We start from the raw sequence: 18,672 nt of genomic DNA on the forward strand, positions 1-18,672 counted from the left end.
AACCCTAACCCCATACCTAATCCCTAATCCCGAACCCCAACCCCCAAACCCTAACGCTCTACCTAATCCCTAATCCCGAACCCCAACCCCCAAACCCTAACCCCATACCTGATCCCTAATCCCGAACCCCAACCCCCAAACCCTAACCCCCTACCTAATCCCTAATCCCCAACCCCAACCCCATACCTAATCCCTAATCCCGAACCCCAACCCCTAGCCCAAACCCCGACCCCCAACCCCGACCCCAGCCCCGTTTCCCAGCTGTAGTACCGCCTTTAACCACCAGGTGCCACCAGCGCGTCCCTGCGCTCCGTGCGCATGCGCGCATCCCGCAGCTGCGGTACCGCGCTCCGCCAGCAGGTGCCACCAGGGAGCCGCCAGCCCAGTGCGCATGCGCCGCTGAGCGGCGGGGGGCTGCAATACCCGTGCTCGCCAGCGGGCGGCGGCAGCGAGTCAAAATCCCCGAGTGCCGGAATTTGGGTCGTGCCAGTGAGACAGAAACACGGGAACACGGGGAGAGCGCTGCTCCCTTCGTGCGGGTCACCTCTGCTTACGTTTTCAAGCCTCATCTCAAGCTATATTTGTATTTGAAAGCCATGTAAGTCTATATTCAGGATATCTTACATTCTAAAATCCTATATATATATAGGGTATATATATCTAATATATATATTAGATATATAGGATATATATTAAAAAATATACATACAAATATAGCAGATACGGGGAGGTATTTTAAAATTAATTTTTATATAAAGTAAAATTATTTGTCAATATATATATAAAAATAACAAACTTTGCAGTTTCAGTGTTTTACACACACGCACACCCTCTCCCCCTCCCTCCCTCCCTCCCTCCCTCCCTATGAATTTCCAGGCCCTTTGGGGCTGTACCCTCCCTTTTTGGGGAGCCCCAGTGACTGCCCGTGGCTCCGCGCTCATCTCCGGCCCCAGCAGCACCGCTCTCCCAGTGATACTGGGATGCCCCAATGACGCCATGGCCCCTCAGACTCCAACTCCCGGCAGCCACCGCGCGAGCCCACGCCAAGCGCTTCCGGCCCCTTTACGTCATCGCTGCGCGCCGCGCGCGGGCCGTGCCGCCGCCATGGTGCAGCTCGGTGAGTGCCGCGGGCTCGGAGCGGCCCGGCCCGGCCCGGCCCGGCCCGGCCGTGACCGCCCCGCGCTTTCTCCGCAGGGAGCCGCCTCCTGAGGGGCTGTCGCGGCGGCCACGTCGTCATCCGCTTCGCCCTCGGGGGCTGCACCAACCGGCCGTTCTTCCGCATCGTGGCGGCCAACAGCAAGCGCGCCCGCGACGGGAAGTACCTGGAGCAGCTCGGCTGCCTTGACCCGCTGCCCAACGCGCACGGCGAGAAGGTGGCGGGGCTCAACCTGGAGCGGCTGCGGTACTGGCTGGGCTGCGGCGCGCAGCTGTCCCGGCCCGCCGAGAAGCTCCTGGGTAGGCGTGGGGCGGGCGCCGCGGGTGGGGGCAGGGGTGGGCCCCGGTTCGCTCCCGCGTCTCACCGCGTCTCACCGGGCAGGGCTGGCGGGGTTCCTGCCGCTCCACCCCATGACGGTGACCGGCGCTGAGAGGCTGCGCCGGCGACGACAGCGCGAGCAGCAGCCCGAGGCTGCCCCTGCGGACGGTCCGGCCGAGCCCGGCACCGCGGCCGGCACCGCGGCCTGACACGCCCCGGCCGGGAGGCTCCCGAGCGGCCCGAGACCGCACCGGTCTGGGACTGCGCCGGCCCGCCCGGGCCCGAGGACGCGTTCTGCCCGTCAGTGCATCTGACCCCATTAAAGTGTTACCTCTACACTCTACACAGTCCATCTGCTGCTTTCTCCAGACTCTTCTCAACCGAAGTTCACTGTTGCCAAATTTGGTGCATAAATGAGGTTTTGCTGCTCTAAGGCAGGTATAGAACCATTCCAGGAGGCACCTGCAGCATTTCCTAGGCGTGCCATTGGCTCCAGCTTCTCTGCCTGCAGTAATGGCATGTCCTCTGCCAGCTTCCATTGGCCTGCTCCACTTGTCAAGTGGTTTGACTTCTGGCTGTGGTTTACTGTAACAGAGCAGTCCAGTGGTTCAGGGGAGGCCTGGCACAGACAAATGCAAATGGAAGTGCAGCTGTATTTCTGTTTACTTTCTCTAGAGAGTTTCTGGGCCTGTTTGTTCATTTACAAGTAAAAGAGAAAGATTTCGGTCTCATGTAAAGAGGGATTGGGGAAATTGTCCTTTGAGTCCTACTATTTAATCACATATTTGACCCTGTTTGAAGAGGCAAGAAATCCACCAAAGTCCCTCTCCTACTTTAGATGCACCTTATGCTTTTTGGGGTTTGCTTTGGTGCAATTCCTAGATGATTCTACAAACATCAGGCAAAGACAAGTTTCCAGTGTTGCATCTCAGTAAAAGCGGTAGTGTAAGCAGCCCAACAGAGGATGAGTAGACAAAACACTTTAAGAAAAGGGTCTGGCTTGCTCTCACAATACTGAGAAAGAGTGGTTTTATTTCTGCTCATGGATGAAAGATTAGGTGAGTAAAAAGCTATTCTTGGAAGTGACTGAGGCTATGAAAAGTGGTGGTGCTTTTCTATTACACCTCCCTCCTTTTCTGTGTATTTGGTACATCCAGCATCACGTTTTGTACAAAATCGTGAGTGCACTCTGGTGCACTGATTTGTAGGAAGTTCCTCCCTAGCTTACTCTAGATTTCCTTTCCTTGCTCCACGGGGAAGGTTTGCATCCACAGTGTTTTTCTTACCATAATCAAAGGTGCCACGAAGCTTTTCCTTTCCAGAGCTTTCCCCTTTGAACACAAGGTCTGTCTGTAATGTTTCTTTTAAGACAATTCTGTGGAGACCTGGCTTTTGGCCCCACTAAAAAAAATGCAAACAAAACCAAAACAAACCCCACACAACCCCTCAGCCTTACATTGTTACTAAATAAAGCATTCCACAGTCATCCACAAGGCAATAAAACAGTTGTTTTCATGCCCTTTGCCATAGTAAGTGCTCTGGGGCTGCTCTGCAATGCAGGAGGGTGAGGGACTATTGGCATCACACACTAATTTTGCGTGACACAGTGGTAACAGGAGGTAAATGAAGGAAGTTCTAAGAGGAGAGTCTGGCAGTGCCTCACCCAATTCCCTCCTCGTTGTCCATGCAAGTACTGCGTCTGTCTCTTCTTATGGACCCAATTAGTAACTTTTTCTAGATGTATGAACTGTTCCATGTGAGTCAGAAGAACAGTCTGTACAACAATGCACAGCCTCTGGGCCACTATAACCCCAGCCTGCTGTGGAAGCAGTGGGGTTTTGTGCACAGATGCACAGTACTGTGCACCAGGACAGGACGGCTCAAGCTTTCAGAAAAAAAAAATAGGCATGCTGGGCACACAAAGCATAATTCTCAGCTGCTGTGATGCTGACAGCAGATGAAGGCTGAGAACAAATTACAGTGAACAACTGTAGTACCGTGCAAATGGTGAGAGGTGCAGGGCTGGAAAAAAGGGGGGTGTCTGAGGCCTCCTGGAATGTGGTAGAGAAAACCAGCAGCAGGTAGCTCTGAGCACTGAATGCCATTTACACCTTGGACTGAACCTACCTTTCCAAAGATTATTTTCTCTGGAGCCATGAAGAGCCCCTGTTGGTTAAGGGGGCTCTACATAATAAAGAGTGCATAGGAATGTAGGTTCAAGGGCTTGTTGCTCTAAACACTTCACTAAATAATTTACAGCAAGAGCTTGGGTAAAAGGAGCAAACATTTTCCTTTCCTGGTAGGAAGCAGCATTCCTCTTACTCAGTTGTATTCCATCCCCTCTTCCCCAAAGAGTTGTGTGGGCTAAAAAATAGATAACTGTAGTAAATTAAAAACAACTGAAAGGAACAGGCATAAAGCAGAAGCAGAGTAGGGTATCATCAGGCTGGCACACAGCAAAAGCCAGGCTTGAAGAAAGCTATGGATGAAGCTCAAACCTCCAGCACAGTAATTCTTCACAGGACTGACAGCAATACTGTTACATTTCTCATGTTCAAGTAGCTCTCGTAAGCTTGGTTAGCACTGTACTCACACAACCCAAAATCTTCATCTCTGCTCTGATGCTGTGATTTCCTCTGCTGGCTGTTCCTTTGGCTATTGCAACAAGATTTGTTATCCTTTTTGAGAGAAAGCTATCCCCGGATCCTAGAAAAAGCAAGAACAAAACAAACAAACAAACAAGCTTGCATACAGCTTACATACACAGCTGATAATGCATCACCCCCACTGCAGTCTGCTCCCCAGCCTGCAGACTGCTACTCTGGGCACATCCTGCATTGGAATTCATCTCATTAATGTTACTCATTGCCTGCTTTCTTCTGCTCCCCGGACTTCCATACTCCACACAGGATGAAGCAACCAAATACCTTTTTGGGTATTGGGCTGTGCTCTTGCCTTCTAGATCTAAAGAGAACATGGCCACCACTGGGGCTGGGGGCATTAGGCAGCAAGCTGCAATCACCCAAAATTGTCATTATTCCATGTATTTACCATTTCTGCATGGTATATATGAGAGAGGGTGTTGACAAGGCTTTTAACATTAAAAGCTTCTTGTACAGCATAGAACACTGTCTCCCCAGAACCTTCAAACCTGTTAGGACACAGCAAGAACTGCAATACCAAGTAAGGATTCTAGTAAAAGACCTCCAGCCTGTCCCAGTGCTGCTGCCCTGCAGCTTTTGCTTCTGTCTTGAGTGTTGCAGTCTGAAATTTGCCAACTGACTGTGCTACAGGAGCAGCAGCCTGGGGCACAGGAACAGCAATGGAAAGTTGCTACAGCCATTTCCCCAGTGAGCATCCACAAAAACCTTCCCTGCAGAAAAGCTGGGCTAAATGAATCATTATGAAATAACAACCACAGGTTTGGAAAATGTCTATTTAGATAAACAGATGCTGGAGATCTCCCTTGGCATTTCAGCCCCTGGTACTCAAAGAGTTCTCAAGATGTGTATTTGATTTATGCAATCCATTGGGTGCTGTTATGATAATGGCATCTAAAAGTTTCTCCTCTCTCCTGAGGCTGTCTCTCAGTCTGAGGGAGGGAGAACATACATTAAGAAAGCTACCTTTTATGCAAATTCTTTTTTTAATAAACTGTCTCTCCTATCGAGTGCAAGATGTTTAATTACTCATTTGTAGAAAATAAATTTACTAGAGAACTCTTTTAAATACTTCCTAATATTGTTTTTCTTTATATATACATAGATACATACTATATATATATACACACACAATTTTATTCTGTTTGATTCTTGAAAAGACTTATTTTTGCAATCAAAGAACAGCAGAAGTTCTGAAATCATGAGGTTGTCTTTTCTGAGAAACAGCAAAGGCTGAGTGAGCTGCAGACATGCTGAAATGGTTACAGGTAGCTTAATTACAAATGTGAAAACTGGTTAGGTCTTTTCTCCATCCCTCTCCCCATTTTCTCTGCTTCTGTACGTGTGTAATAAATACATTTACAAACATCCACAAATAATTGCCATGAAGCAACCTTTAATGATACGGACTTAATCAAAATTAACCTTTAGGCATCACTGAAAAACAGCACAGCGTAAAATCATTTTCCTGCCTAAACCCATGCATCGTTTTTCTAATCACTAACTTGCAAATTTAGACAGAATATTTGAAGCATTTGGATTCCAGAAGGTAAACATCACCTTGCAGCTCACAGTTCACCAGTGACCATATACAGTAATTTCTGTAAAATACAAAATGTCTGTCAAAGGAAGAGAATAAGCAAGTTAAGCAATGCCTCTTTTTAAAGTTATTTCTAAGGATTTGGTGCAGCTTCCAGCTCTGCATGATGGTGACAGGCTCTGTTTTTCTTCCAGACACCACTAGTATTGCTCAAAACCCCAAATTAACACAGACTGATGTTGACTTAAAAGTACTATGTATGTACCACTACATAAATACATATGCAAAATAAAGTCCATATCCCATAAAATAGAAAATGTAATATAGTCTCTATTGGGCAATGCATACAGGCATAGCAATAGTTTTATAACTATATAAATGTAGTTCATATTATTTACAGATGGAAATGGAGACAAACATTATCATCAAATACATTGATTTTATGAATCTTTTGAAGATTTTCACTTGCAACCAAATGATCTGCAACTCCAGCTACGTGGAAAAGTAAAGTGCTCACAATCCATTTAGTGCAATAATGCTGGCTACAAAACTTAAGAGGAGAAAAAAATTTAAGAACTAATACCACATTAGCTAAAGGGACCAAACAAAAAATAAAATAATTTTTAAAAGTTTGAGAAGATAAGGAAGAGAAATTAAAATTACAAAGCAGACTAACAAGAAAAGAAAAATTCTCCAAAGTCAAGCCTTTAGATTGTCAGAAATCAGAAGTGCCAAATGTAGTTTCTCATGCTATTTTGTCCCAGCTTTGTCCTGAACTGTCCCATAATCGAAGAAGTGGCACAGATTTGCAGATATGACACTATGTAAGCCCAAACAAAGAAATGAAAATCAATGTACTCATCAATCTGATAGCTGACAGTCCCCTATCTCTGAGTGCTTGACTTCATAACTTCAGTAGTATTCCTCTGTTTAAGTCACTACTGAGTAACATGAAACTTGCTTCTAAAATAAATTTTTTAAAAAGTAACACTTGGGAGCAGATGATAAAAATGAGAGGTTCTTACAAGTCATGTATTATGCTTTCAGCACTGGATTACAGTAAGCCACAACTAAAGATTACACATATTATTTCACCTTGGCATCATAGATCAGAATAAACTTAGGGGAGCAGTGAAGTACAACCCATTTAAAGGAGTGACTCTCTAGAGAAAACCCTTCTTCTGGACCTAGGGACCAGGTGAGCAAATATAATCTCTTCAGGGATGCCATGTGCAGCACATGTGAACACCAAAATGCCCCTCAGCCTTGGTAAACATTGGCTGCCTACCCAAATACAGAGGCAGACTGACAGGAACTTTAGAAATAGTTTTATTTATGACTTAAAATTAACTCCTGGCCTTAACTAGAACTTGTACAAATTCTCACACACCACCTTCTAAAATCAGATTAATTAATAAATCTCACAGATAATGAAACCCAAAGCCCTTTTACTGTTTTAACTGAGATGTGGAAGATGCAGCTCTAACTGACAAGCACTTAAGTCACTGATCCCCATACAGACTTCAGAATGTCCCATGGTAAAATTGTATAAACAAGAATGATGTGATGCAGGCTTCCATACAAATGATTTTTCTTAAGAGTAAACTTCTTCAGAGTAACCTTCTGCCCAAGGGAGGTTGATGGGAAAAGACCTTTCTCTGCAAAGCTGTGTTATGGACAACTGCTAAATTGGATTCTGGACAAATCCTCCTCCTAAGTCATCACAAACACCTGTAGTCTTAATTAAAATCTAACGAGGAACGAAATATGGATGTATTGGCAAACATCACCAAGGACCACAGCCAGGACCTCCAGAGTGGGGTGTGGGAGCCAGGCCACAGCGCTTTCAGCCCACTGTGGTGTCTTGTAGCAGTTCTGCTGGTGGGAGCCCTGAGCACCCAGAAGCCCACGGCACTTGGCAGAGGACTTACACCACCCAAGCAGGACCAGTTGCTCTCACCTTTTCCAAAGTTTTGAAAAGCACCCTCCAGAGCCAGGCCTCCCACGGGCAGAGGCTGTAGGTTGGACCAGCAGCTCCCAAAGGCCTCACAGGCGACCAAGGCTGCTCTGCCTGGCCAGGAGGTGGCACCTTCTGCCCCCCAAACTGGCAGGTCACCACTCCCACGGTGGCAGTCTCTGCAGCAGTGTGCAGCCTAGCAGCTCACCGCCACTCGAGAGAGTGAGGCTGTCCTGCCCAGGCACCAGACTTTCAGGTCTCCTGCCTCATGCTGGACAATACCAGTCATCCCCGGGATGACAGCACCACGAGGCAGCTGGAGGAACGGCCCCACCACTTCCTGCTGCTGTGGCCCCAGGGCCTCTGCCACCCCAGGGGAAGGACGAGCAGTGCCAGGCGCCGCTGACTCACCCCTCACCTTCCCACCAGGCGGGGAAAAGCTCACCAAAGCCAGCGCAGACCTTTCTTTCCATTTGCCAAGCCCACTGCTGCCGGCCCAGGGGCGCACAGCCCATCTTGTCACGATAGGGACGCCAAGGGTGACGCAATGAGGCAGCAGAGGCTGTGGCAGCTTCTCCCATTTATTCGTTCCGCGCACGGGGCAGGAGCGGACGCCGCTCCTCGGTGGGTGGCAGCTCCTCGGTGGGCAGCAGCTCGTAGGTGACGCAGAGAGAGGAGAAGAGGCAGCCCAGGAAGGACACCAGGCTGGAGAAGTACATGGCACTGCTGGCGCTGCCCACAGCCGCCGTCAGCGGCCCCATGGCCAGGGCCACGAGGATCTGCGCCAGGAAGTACTGGCAGCTCAGCAAGGAGATGTCAACGCCCATCCCACGCCGCGTGCCCTCCGCCTGCGAGCCTACGAACTGTGGGGACACAGCCACAGAGTAAGGGGGTGTCCCGGGGGCTCCTGTCCCCTCCCCGGCCCGAAGCTCACCTCTCGGCTCTGGTAGTAGTCGCAGAGCAGGGAGTAGGGCAGCGTGCAGAGCGTGGCGAACAGAATGCCGTAGGTAGCGCACAGGGACAGCAGCACGTAGACATTCCTGGAGAGCGTGGCCAGGCCCGTGCCCAGCCCAAAGGCCAAGTATGCCACAAAGTACAGTGTCCGTGTGCTAAACCGCTCCTCCAGCTTCTCCAGCACAGCTGCAAGAAAACGGTACAGCTTTCGGGGTGAACTGCAGCCCTCCCCACTGCCAGCGGTCAGTGGGGCTGAGGGGTCCACCTTTGGTTAGGCAGCCACATCTCACTGGCAACCACTACATCTCTGAGGAATTGGTGGCTTGCATGTGAGTGCCAAGGACCCCTTCCAAATCCAGCTGCCATGATGCAGCATTGCTGCCCTATCTGCACAGAGGGCACGGCAGAGCTGAGCAGTGCCCCTGTCCCAGAGGGTTAAATGGGAACTGGTGGGGGTGGGCAGGCAGAGGCATGACATACGTGACAAAGTGCTGGGGTGGCACATGACACCTGAGTGCTCTGTCTGGGACACACAGGCACTGGGTGCTGCTGCACCAGAGTTGTGCCTATGGTGACTGCATGTATTTCTGGATTCAATGTACATCGAAAATGCCGCTTGTGAAAGGAAACACATCCAAGGAGAGATGTGTTTTCACTGGATTGCTGACCTCACCTGCTGTCAGTGCAGGCCAAGCTAACTAGCAGAGGTGATCGGGTGAAAAAGAACACTTGGCTTCAGCACTTGTGCCATGTGGTAGGCTATGTGCAACATAAACACTGGGCTACCTGTTGCAGAAACACCACATTTAAGAAACATATCTTTTCCCAAAGCAGTAGTTAAGATGGATGTACCAAGTACCTGAATAGAAAGCAGCACTGAATGCATAGATGCACATTCCCCAGCAGCCCATGGTGACCCCAGTGTTGTACTTCTGATACTCATCTGAGTTGTGAGGTGCTTTTGGGTTCCCTTGGAACACTACTTCTCCCATGAAGTCAGTATAGAAGAGCAACATCCCCTCAAATGAGAGCCACCCTGAAAGAAGTGAGAAGTTACCTATTAGGATTTCAGAATATCTGATTCCCCTTATAAGTTTACATGGATGTTATCAGCTATATTACAAATCACACCCTAGGACAGGTTGTGCAACCTGAGCGTTACATAACACCCAGCCACATTTATCTGAGACCGCTGCTCCCTGTGCATAATGCTGCAATGTTTGTTAAAGACATTCAGGCTTTTAAAGACCAAGATTTACCATTTGAATTCCTAAGTGGAATCCTAGAGGCTGACTAAAGGCCACAAAATACTGGTTTAGCAAGACAGAAAAATAGATGACAGCAGTCTGTGCTGTCTTCAGGTTCTGACAGGACACAGCACTCAGTATAACAGAATGGCTCATCCCATGGTAATTTCAGGTTGCTGTTATCTTCCCACGTAGGACTGGAAGGAGTGCTTCTTATGGCATGGCTGCAGCCTCCAGAGTGCCTCTGACACAGTTAAAATCTCTACTCACAAATTGTCACCAAGGTCACTGATGTAGACAATCCCTTAATTCCTTTCACAGCCAATGAGTATTAATTACCTGGTCCCTTCTGTCCAATTTTGTGTAAACTGGAGTGACTGCAAGCCCTTCCTAAACACCAGTCACACAATGTTAAAGACTAAAGGTAACACTATGCTGGTTACAGGCAATGCCACATTCCACACCTCCTCTTGGCGTGTTCTGGGACCCCTGTACATGAGCTGTCAGAGGGAGGAAAGTAAATGCCAGTCTCAGAGTGTAAGCATGGAAATGCAACTAATCTCATCTTTCTGCTTGGTGTGAACATTCCACTTAACAGATGTGCTGATTTAGGCTGTTGTTGTTCCCTTTCTAGGAACACAGGCCTTACTGCTTTGTTGGGGTGTTTGGGGTTTTTTTTTTCCTTTCTAAGTGTCCTAAGAAACTAAGAAGGTACCTCATTGGTATCTATATGGAAGAAATCACATTGTCTCTAGTTAGCAGCCATTGCAGCAATAGATAAAATACTGAAAAAGGTTCACCCGGGGTAGAGTACTTCCCAGTGAAGGCAAGCCAGAGCTTTGGGAGTACCTAGGAAGTGGTTGATGCAGAGGTTACGGAGAGCCTTGGGCATGTGGCAGATGGTTGAGCAAAGCAGCTTCACGGAGAGGGGCTGCTCTGAGGTCTCTCCTGATTCATTCAGCTCGCTCTCGTACTTCACGCCATTCAGCAGGATATTGGCAACCTGCACCATAAGAACTGCCAGGTCAACAAGCACAGTAAGGGAAGCACAAACATCCTTTAAGCAGATGTATGCAATATTGCACGCCTATCTGATCATCTGAAAGTTAAACTCTGCTGCTGGAGTATGTTGACTTGGAGACTGAAAAGTATATTAGATCAGAACAAGTGTCAAATGGCAGCACTGCACTGCAGCTTTCAGTACACTTGAAACAGTTCTCTTCCCTTCACTAGGGCACTTGGCAACCACATCCAGATGCACAGGCACAGCGGGAATGCGTAAATTCCACTGCATTTATAGGAGCTGTACCCACATTCAGGCACATGTGGATCCTAAAGTTTTAGAGACACTGAGGAAGAAGAGGATGAGTTTAATTGAAACACATTCTCATTGCTTGCTAACCTCGATGCTCAACCTCAGTGTGCCCAGTATGTACAATCCTGGCCCTAACAAAGTCTGCCCTCACAAACTGGGTCAAAGTACAGCAACAACAAACAAAACAAAAAGACACCACCCCCCCAAAAAAAAAATCCCCAAACCAAAACAAAAAATAACAGAGGACAGTTTACCTCATCCCAGATCATAAAAAAATGGGCCAGCATGCAGAGGTCTCAGACATTCCAAGTTATCACCAACAGTGGGAGGTGAAGTCAGAGTCTTATCCCTCAGTAAGGGAAAGCTCACCTCCCTGATGGAGCCAGATGTAATGACTGCCATAAGGAGAAGCTCATGGGAGAATCCTATCCCTGGCCCTATTTTGCAGGTCTTTCTGTGGAAAGGGAAGATACAGGCTCAATAAAAATGTGACCTTTTCTGCTCTCATGTGGTAGCTCCCTTGGTAGTGAAGCAGGACTAAAAATACTGACCTAACTCTCACACCTGGCCCAGTTAAGAGTGGGACATTCCCATTTCTGCCACCCTGACAAAGGCAGCTGACAGACTGCCAGTCATAATTCACATTCTACCCACTACTTTACTGATAGAGTCATAGCAGGTGTGCTGTTCCCATAATGACTTTTATGAGGAAGCTGTCACAAGAGTCTTTAATGAATAATTTGTGCACCACACTTTTAAAACTATATGAACAGATTAATAACACTCATGTTTACATAGACATATCATTGATTTCCTGCTCTTACCTGTTGGCTGAAGGTTACATTTCTTCTTCTGTTATTCTCTGGGCAGTGTCCTGTTACAGCATCTGGAATGGCCAAGGTCTGAGGTCTTTTCAAGATCCCCGATGACCGTGGCTTTATTGCATCCAGTGAACCCACTCTCAGCACATCACTGTCAGGCCCTGATGTTAAGCTGCTCTCCCCTTGCTCCAGAATTCCATTTGCTCCATGGAAACAGCCATCAGGCACCCGAGGAAAGCTGACACTGACAGGCTGCCTGGACAAACTAGCTGGAAGTGCCATGTAACTATTATGCCCGCCTGTAAAACAGTCTATAAGCACACTGTCAATATTTGAAGTCCCAAAGGATGATGCAAACTCATTAATTCCCGTCAAAGAATTGTCTCTGCTGATAAAACTCCCATATTTTGGCGTGAGTGGGCTCATGGGGGAAACAGGACTTGTAAAACTTGCCTGTAAGTGAGCTGAGTTATGAGAAGCAGAGTTTTCATTTACACTGTCCTCAAAGAAGAAAGGTGGAGAAGGAGGGAGAGGAAGACTTGGACTTTTCATCACCTTTTTCTTCCTGTTAGAGGACTTTAAGGGTCTCTCTGGAATGCTAACTAGAGTCAGCACAGTAGCAATAGTCAGTACAACTGAGGTGAAGACATAGATGACACGAAGTTGCCCTCCTACAGCTTTTCCAAAACTGGTTTTATCCCAGTGTATTCCTCCAACAACATAACCAAAGCCACCTCCAAGACCTGGTGGAAAAACAGAGCTAAGATTATCTTTCCTATCCAGTCCCACAAGTCAGTAGCAGCACAGCATCTCTTGTCCAATGAATCACGAGTAGAATCTGACATTTCTGTTTTACCAGTTGACTCCTTTTCATGTCAAATGCACTAATAAACACAGCTGTGCTACAAGGAAAGTCTGGATGTACCAACATGGTACAGAAAGAGGGAGCAAGTGCTGTGAAAGTGATGATACAAGTAATTAAAAATTGTAATTTTTCTTTGCCAAGAACAAAATACCTTACCTTTATCTATTTCAGTCCGTAAACAGAAGTGTCCACCAGCCTTGTGACAAGGCTCTGCAATCATTCAGCTAAGACTGTTTTCCTGAAAGTGAAAATCCATTTTCCTCATATGAGGAATGCAGATCTAACTGCATCCAAGACAGATCCAATCACTTCAGAAGCGTAGCAAGCTCATTACTCAGCACTGTGTTGACAGTGCACAAAACTGTCACTGTGTTACTACCGATGAACAGGGAAGTTTTGAGAGCACCTCTCTCTCTCCATTCACATGGTCGAAGTCTTAAAACACTCTCCTTTCTTACTCTCAAACACATTCAAGAGTGTGGAATATTGTCCTAGACAGGACAACACAGCAATTGAAGATGACAGCAGTGAGGGATCACAGCACCCAGTATGCACTTTCGCCTCCAACAGAGCAAATACAAAATGCATATTCCACACCTGCAGGAAGCCAAACCTCCTCCCTCAAGGGATAATTTTCTTTCCATAGGTCTTACAAAATATGTGACGGATCTTCAGATGAACAACCCAGGACTGTACCTTGTTTGAGTTGTGGTAGTTACAAAAACCTTTTGCAATACATAGATTTTTTTTTTCATGGTTAATTAGTGATACCTCTCAGTATTTGGTCATTATGCTTATTCAGGAAAAGACCAGTGATTTACATCCTGCTTTCTCACAGCAGGGCTTGTTTGCTTAAGGCTCACATCACCCAGGAAGCACCAAGAAAACATACCTGCTAACAAAGCGTGGATGTTGAGGCCCCTGTCTTGATCCACTGGGCTGCACACATCCATCATGTAGGCATGACTGGGATTGTCTGCTGAATCTGCACTGAAGTCCATGAGGACAACCCCACAGACTGTAAGGATGATCCCCCATTTGTGGTTATTCTCAGTGTCAGACCAGGCACTCCCTATATCTTTGCCGTTCAGCATAAGTGAGAGCCCAAGCAATGCTCCTGGGAACAAAACCAAAACAAAATCGGTCACTATTTGTAAGCAAAAGAAGCCTGCAGAGCTCCAGGTTCCAAAATCATTATTCTACCAGCAAGCACTATTGCTCTTGTTCAGATCAATGCAGCCTGGGAAAGTAGTGTGGCTTACAGGATATACATAATCCTTTTCCACTATTTGAGCTTAACAAATGTCTAGAGTTTGCTTTGGCCAAAAACATCCACGTTCTTGACCCTCAAAACATCATCCTTTCATTCTCTGAGAGGCTTTTATATGTGGATCTCCAGCTGCCAAAGCATCAGCTCAATGTCACTCACCACCTTCTTCAGACCCACAATACCCAACACCTCAGGAGCATTTTGTTCAGCTTAGTGCCACAAGGGATGTCACAGAAGAGAGATGCACAACGTTTTGAAGTGTTATGCGCATCGTTTCTAAAAGACACACCTACTGCTAAGACCAGAATGAAAGGTCTTCTCCTCCCAAATCTTGATGTGCACCTGTCACTCCAGGCTCCCAGCAAAGGCTGTAGCAAAAACCCTAGAAAAAAGGAATCACCAATGAACAAGCCTGTCTCACAGAGGAGTTAAAACAGGCATGCCTTAAAAGGCAATTAAATGCAGGACAGGACTGGTCACCCAGGGGCACACACAGCACAAGGACTGAATAACATAATGTGCTGCTGCTCACTGCAGGGCACTTCACTCTGCATCAGTAACAGAGAGTTTGACACCAGGTGAAGAGTCAGAGTACAAGTTACACGTTCTTAAGCACTCTGCTCCTCAAAAGCTATTTCATTTATCCCATATTAGATGTGAGATCCCCTGCAGGATTAGCTTGGAAAACAGCAGGAAGCAAATATACAAGTAGGAAAGTGCCTGTATTAATCTGTGCCAGCCTGCTAGGAGGGGCCCATCTCTTCTTCTGAAGCACATGTTGTGAGTGCAAGAACAGGCAGAACAAAATTTTCCAAGTGGTATCCATAGTGATGGATACACTCCCAGCCCTGCCTCTGTGCTAAGGCAAGTAATCCAATGCCCATATCACCAGTGGTCAATGGTCTTTCATCATTGGAACACCTCATTTGTTTCAGAAAGTTAAACAGGAGAAAGCAATCCCACTCTGGTTTTTTTCGCACACCTTGAAAACTGTCTCTGTATGCTTTTTTAAATAGGGACATAAATGGATATACCAATCCTCTTATGCTTGTTTTTAAATACAGGAATAGAGAAACCAAAGCTTACCCTCACACAAGTTTTAAGAGGTTGAGAAGCTGTTAAAAGAACAGATCTCTGGAGCACATTGGTCTTATTTCAGGTGGGGCACAGCAAGAATTATCCTCCTATTTGTTTGTCTAAAATTATGGTTAGTATTTCTTAACCTCGTGAGAATATACTCAACAACAGCTAAGGTACTGCAAACAAAAAATAAAAAAACCACCTTTTGTAGTGGGAAAAATAAGAGGGAAGAAAAGTTACCTAATATAGGGCTGATGAACCACACCATTCCATACAGTTGGTCTGGAAGCCCCATCTGGAGCAGCACAGGGGTAACATAGGCTGTTTCCATGGCATAGCTGAATTCAAGCCCAAAGAGAATGCACCCATTGAACAGGAGTTCCAAGAAAGACCTCTGAGGCTGGAGATCCCCAAAGTCAACCAGGTCAATAGGACATGGAGTATTTGGTGGTGGTGGTGGTGAAGGGCGGATGTGTTTCCTCCTTTTTGGGTGTCTCTTGAAGTTGTTGGCCCGGTGACTTATGTGCCGTGTGGCCAGTCCAGAATAGCCTGGAACTGGTGATCTCCAGACTTCCTGAGAAGCCACACCTGACAAGAGTGCAGCATCACTGACAGGGCTTGGTGCAGATGGTGGAATCATCATGGGTAGGGGTCTGGAAGACAAATAGCTCAGAACAAAACGGTCGATTAAGAAAAACTTTGCTTTATTTCTTTTACCTAAGTTCAAGTCATTTCTCAACATTTCACATATGAAGTGTGGCCTTTGTGTTAATTACAACTTCTTTCCATCTCTCGATGGAAGGCATTTGTGTTTCATGGGCACATCTCTGCATCTTTGCACAAATGAGACACCAGAGATACTGTCTAGGTTACTGAGGTATTGCCTACCACCACATGGGATGAAGACTGAAATACTTAAAGCAATTAACAGTCATATGTCACGCTTCCCAGAAGTTCACAATGGGTCAGCAAAGGGTTTACATTTATGTAGAATTCACTTAAGTTAAACTCACTCAAGCTGAAAAAATAAATCCCAATCTCAGTCTGCATTTACAGTGATGCAAAGCCATGGCTTGGCAGCAGATTCCAGACCCCTGCTGCAACATGGAATCACTTTGGTAAAAAATCCTTTTGCTACTGATCCTATCACTCCTGCCGCCTGTGCTGAGGCCAAGGCTTAAGGCAAAACCTTTTTCTCAATGACCAAGTTCAGTTTTATTCCTATTTCCATTCCTGAATTCAGCGGAGATATCTCCACTGCAAGGACTGGGTCTGATCCTTAGGAACTGAATCATGAGAAGATGATACATACCCCACAAGCCACCCTCAGAACTGCTACTCCTCTTTCATTGCTAAATGGTACTCAAGTGCTGAATAGGCTCCTTGGATCTCATCAGGATCACTTCTGTAGCCAAAGCATACACAGTGTGGTGGGTAAAACAGCCAAATGGTTTCCAAAATAGCACATCAGATAGATGCCAACAGATCTGCTGCATAAACGAACCACATGTGATTTCTTGACTCTTTTTGCCAGAAATGGAAACAGCTCATGAGTGAAGTCTGACCTTTTCTTTATGCCTCCTTGCCCACAGACCAAAGCTGCTGCTGCACTAGAATGGCTCCGCATCACCCCACCCCTCTTCAGAAAACCCTCACAACTGCACACTAGTGAGTAAAATAAGTTTCTTACTTTTTTTGGTTACAGTTCCCCTGGGAAAAAAACTCCCAGCTCTTCTATTCTTTGGCTGTACAGAACTCCCCTAAATCTCATGTTTTCTGCTTCTTTCTCCGGCACATTTCACACACTGGTCTTTCTTCCCGCAGCCCTTAGTCTACACAAAGCCACAATTTATTGTGCATCTCCAACTATTACCAAAAGTAGAACTCCATAAGCCCATGTTTACCATCACGGTGACTCAAGCACTGTTAAGCATGGTGGATGATGCCTACACAGACCAATCCCCAGCTCCATGGAAGGATCCAGAGACACTGCACAATACAAAACTGTCTGCCAAGCACCTCACAGAAGACTGCAGCTGGAGTAACTTGAGTGCATTTGGGGCCTGAGGAGGATAAGGAAGGATGAGAGTGATAAGACATCTATTGAAATATTGCTAACATTGTATCAAGGGTTTCCTCGAGACTGCTTCTCCTCAGACCAAGATGTATATAATGCAAGAGAGAAGAACAGGCAATTCATAACCCCAGCTGCACATCTTGACAACCCTCACCTCACACAGCACCAACAGCAAGCTGCATCTTGCTGGGACAGCTCATTAGCCACAAAGTCCCATGCAGGGACCAGCAGAAAGAAAAGCATATGGAGACTTCATGAAGATGTCTGCACCAGAGTTCCCCTTGACACTGTTTCTGCAAATTACTGAAAATAACTTCAGACCCATGTCTCTCACAAGCAGAGTACTTACTTTGCAGAGCACCTTTATCAGCCTCCAGGACAAAGTAATTTCCTCACAATGAGAATTTGTTAAAAATGAGGAGATACCTGAAAGAAGACATAAAGAAAACCAAATCAGATTCACGACAGTTGCTCTAACAACCCTTTCACAGAACCATGACAATGAAGAGGAGCAAGCAGCCCCCTTCAATACTATTGCACTTTGCCATTTGTACACAGGGTGTTATCTCCTTATATTCACCTATAATACTAGATCCTCCTTTATCTTCCTGCTCTTTACTGTGTATTGCAAAGAGATTGCATTCCAAGTCATAAGTCGCAACGTTTTGGTGACAGAAGCAAAGAAACCCTATGCATGGCTCAAAAATACACGTGGTGATCTGCAATTACTTGGAATGAAAGGCTATTATTGACAGCATGTCACTGCTCCAGCAGAAAATCAGTGTAGAACTATGAACTAAGCCTATATTCTTCATCCCCCATTTTTCCTCAACTTACTGGATGTTCACCGGAAGACATCTCAAATCTACCCTCGGGTAAATCTACCTGGTGATCACAACAGCGGCAAGGCAGGAAACCTCTCCTTTAGTGGGGCTGTTAGCCCTCGGTGTCAACAGTTATTTTGAATTTTTGGCACGTGACGTTTATTATACCAACAACTGCACATCACAGTCTGAAGGCGATGCTGGTTCTGCTGGCTGCTATCCGCACTAACGTGTGTGCACAGGCAATGTGCTCGGCACGCAGGGTCGCCTGCCCTCACCGCTCCTCCTGGGCACCGCTACGCCGAAAATAAGTCTTTACTTTTCTGGCAGAATCTGGTTCCAATTTTTTCTGCGTCGGGTACCGAGGGCTCCAAAAACCCCACAGTCATCGGCGCCGCGGGGGAAGGCCGGCCCTGACCCCGGTGCTGAACCGGCCGCCGCCTGCCCATCCTTTGTGCCGGCCGGGCAGGAGCCGTGCCGGGAGCGCCGCGCCACCGCCCCGGGGCGGGGCCGCCGGCCCCTCACGGCCCCGGGCCTCGCGTCGGCCTCGCGTCCGCCCCGCGCCGCCAGCGCGCAGAGACCCCCGGT

The 18,672-nt window shown here is 47.0% G+C and overlaps 2 protein-coding genes across 13 annotated transcripts in view; one reads left to right on the forward strand and one right to left on the reverse strand.

Moving 5' to 3' along the window:
* The first annotated feature begins 907 nt into the window (after positions 1 to 907).
* MRPS16 (mitochondrial ribosomal protein S16) lies at positions 908 to 1,817 on the forward strand. Its single transcript, XM_042051342.1, has 3 exons — positions 908 to 1,117; positions 1,195 to 1,455; positions 1,538 to 1,817. The coding sequence occupies exons 1-3, from the start codon at positions 997 to 999 to the stop codon at positions 1,681 to 1,683; spliced, it is 528 nt and encodes a 175-aa protein (XP_041907276.1). The 5' UTR covers positions 908 to 996; the 3' UTR covers positions 1,684 to 1,817.
* A 669-nt stretch (positions 1,818 to 2,486) lies between these two features.
* The window catches only part of SLC45A1 (solute carrier family 45 member 1), a 33,914-nt gene continuing 17,728 nt past the window's right edge, over positions 2,487 to 18,672 (reverse strand). For 2 of the 12 annotated variants that reach the window (XM_042051325.1, XM_042051327.1), the window contains 8 exons: positions 15,424 to 17,686; positions 14,393 to 14,485; positions 13,726 to 13,950; positions 11,972 to 12,711; positions 10,682 to 10,835; positions 9,445 to 9,621; positions 8,566 to 8,771; positions 2,487 to 8,494 (listed from right to left, as the gene is read on the reverse strand). In XM_042051325.1, coding sequence (XP_041907259.1) covers positions 8,213 to 8,494; positions 8,566 to 8,771; positions 9,445 to 9,621; positions 10,682 to 10,835; positions 11,972 to 12,711; positions 13,726 to 13,950; positions 14,393 to 14,485; positions 15,424 to 15,925 — 2,379 coding nt within the window. In that variant the 5' untranslated portion in view covers positions 15,926 to 17,686 and the 3' untranslated portion in view covers positions 2,487 to 8,212. Of the gene's footprint in view, positions 8,495 to 8,565; positions 8,772 to 9,444; positions 9,622 to 10,681; positions 10,836 to 11,971; positions 12,712 to 13,725; positions 13,951 to 14,392; positions 14,486 to 15,423; positions 17,687 to 18,097; positions 18,545 to 18,672 lie in introns of those variants that run through there. The other 10 variants (XM_042051330.1, XR_006020191.1, XM_042051336.1 and 7 more) reach the window with 10 other exon arrangements.

The sequence above is a fragment of the Corvus kubaryi genome, unplaced genomic scaffold, assembly GCF_017639235.1.
Source record: "Corvus kubaryi isolate FWS band 111438036 unplaced genomic scaffold, C.kubaryi_AGA036_p1.0 75, whole genome shotgun sequence".
NCBI lineage: Eukaryota > Metazoa > Chordata > Aves > Passeriformes > Corvidae > Corvus > Corvus kubaryi.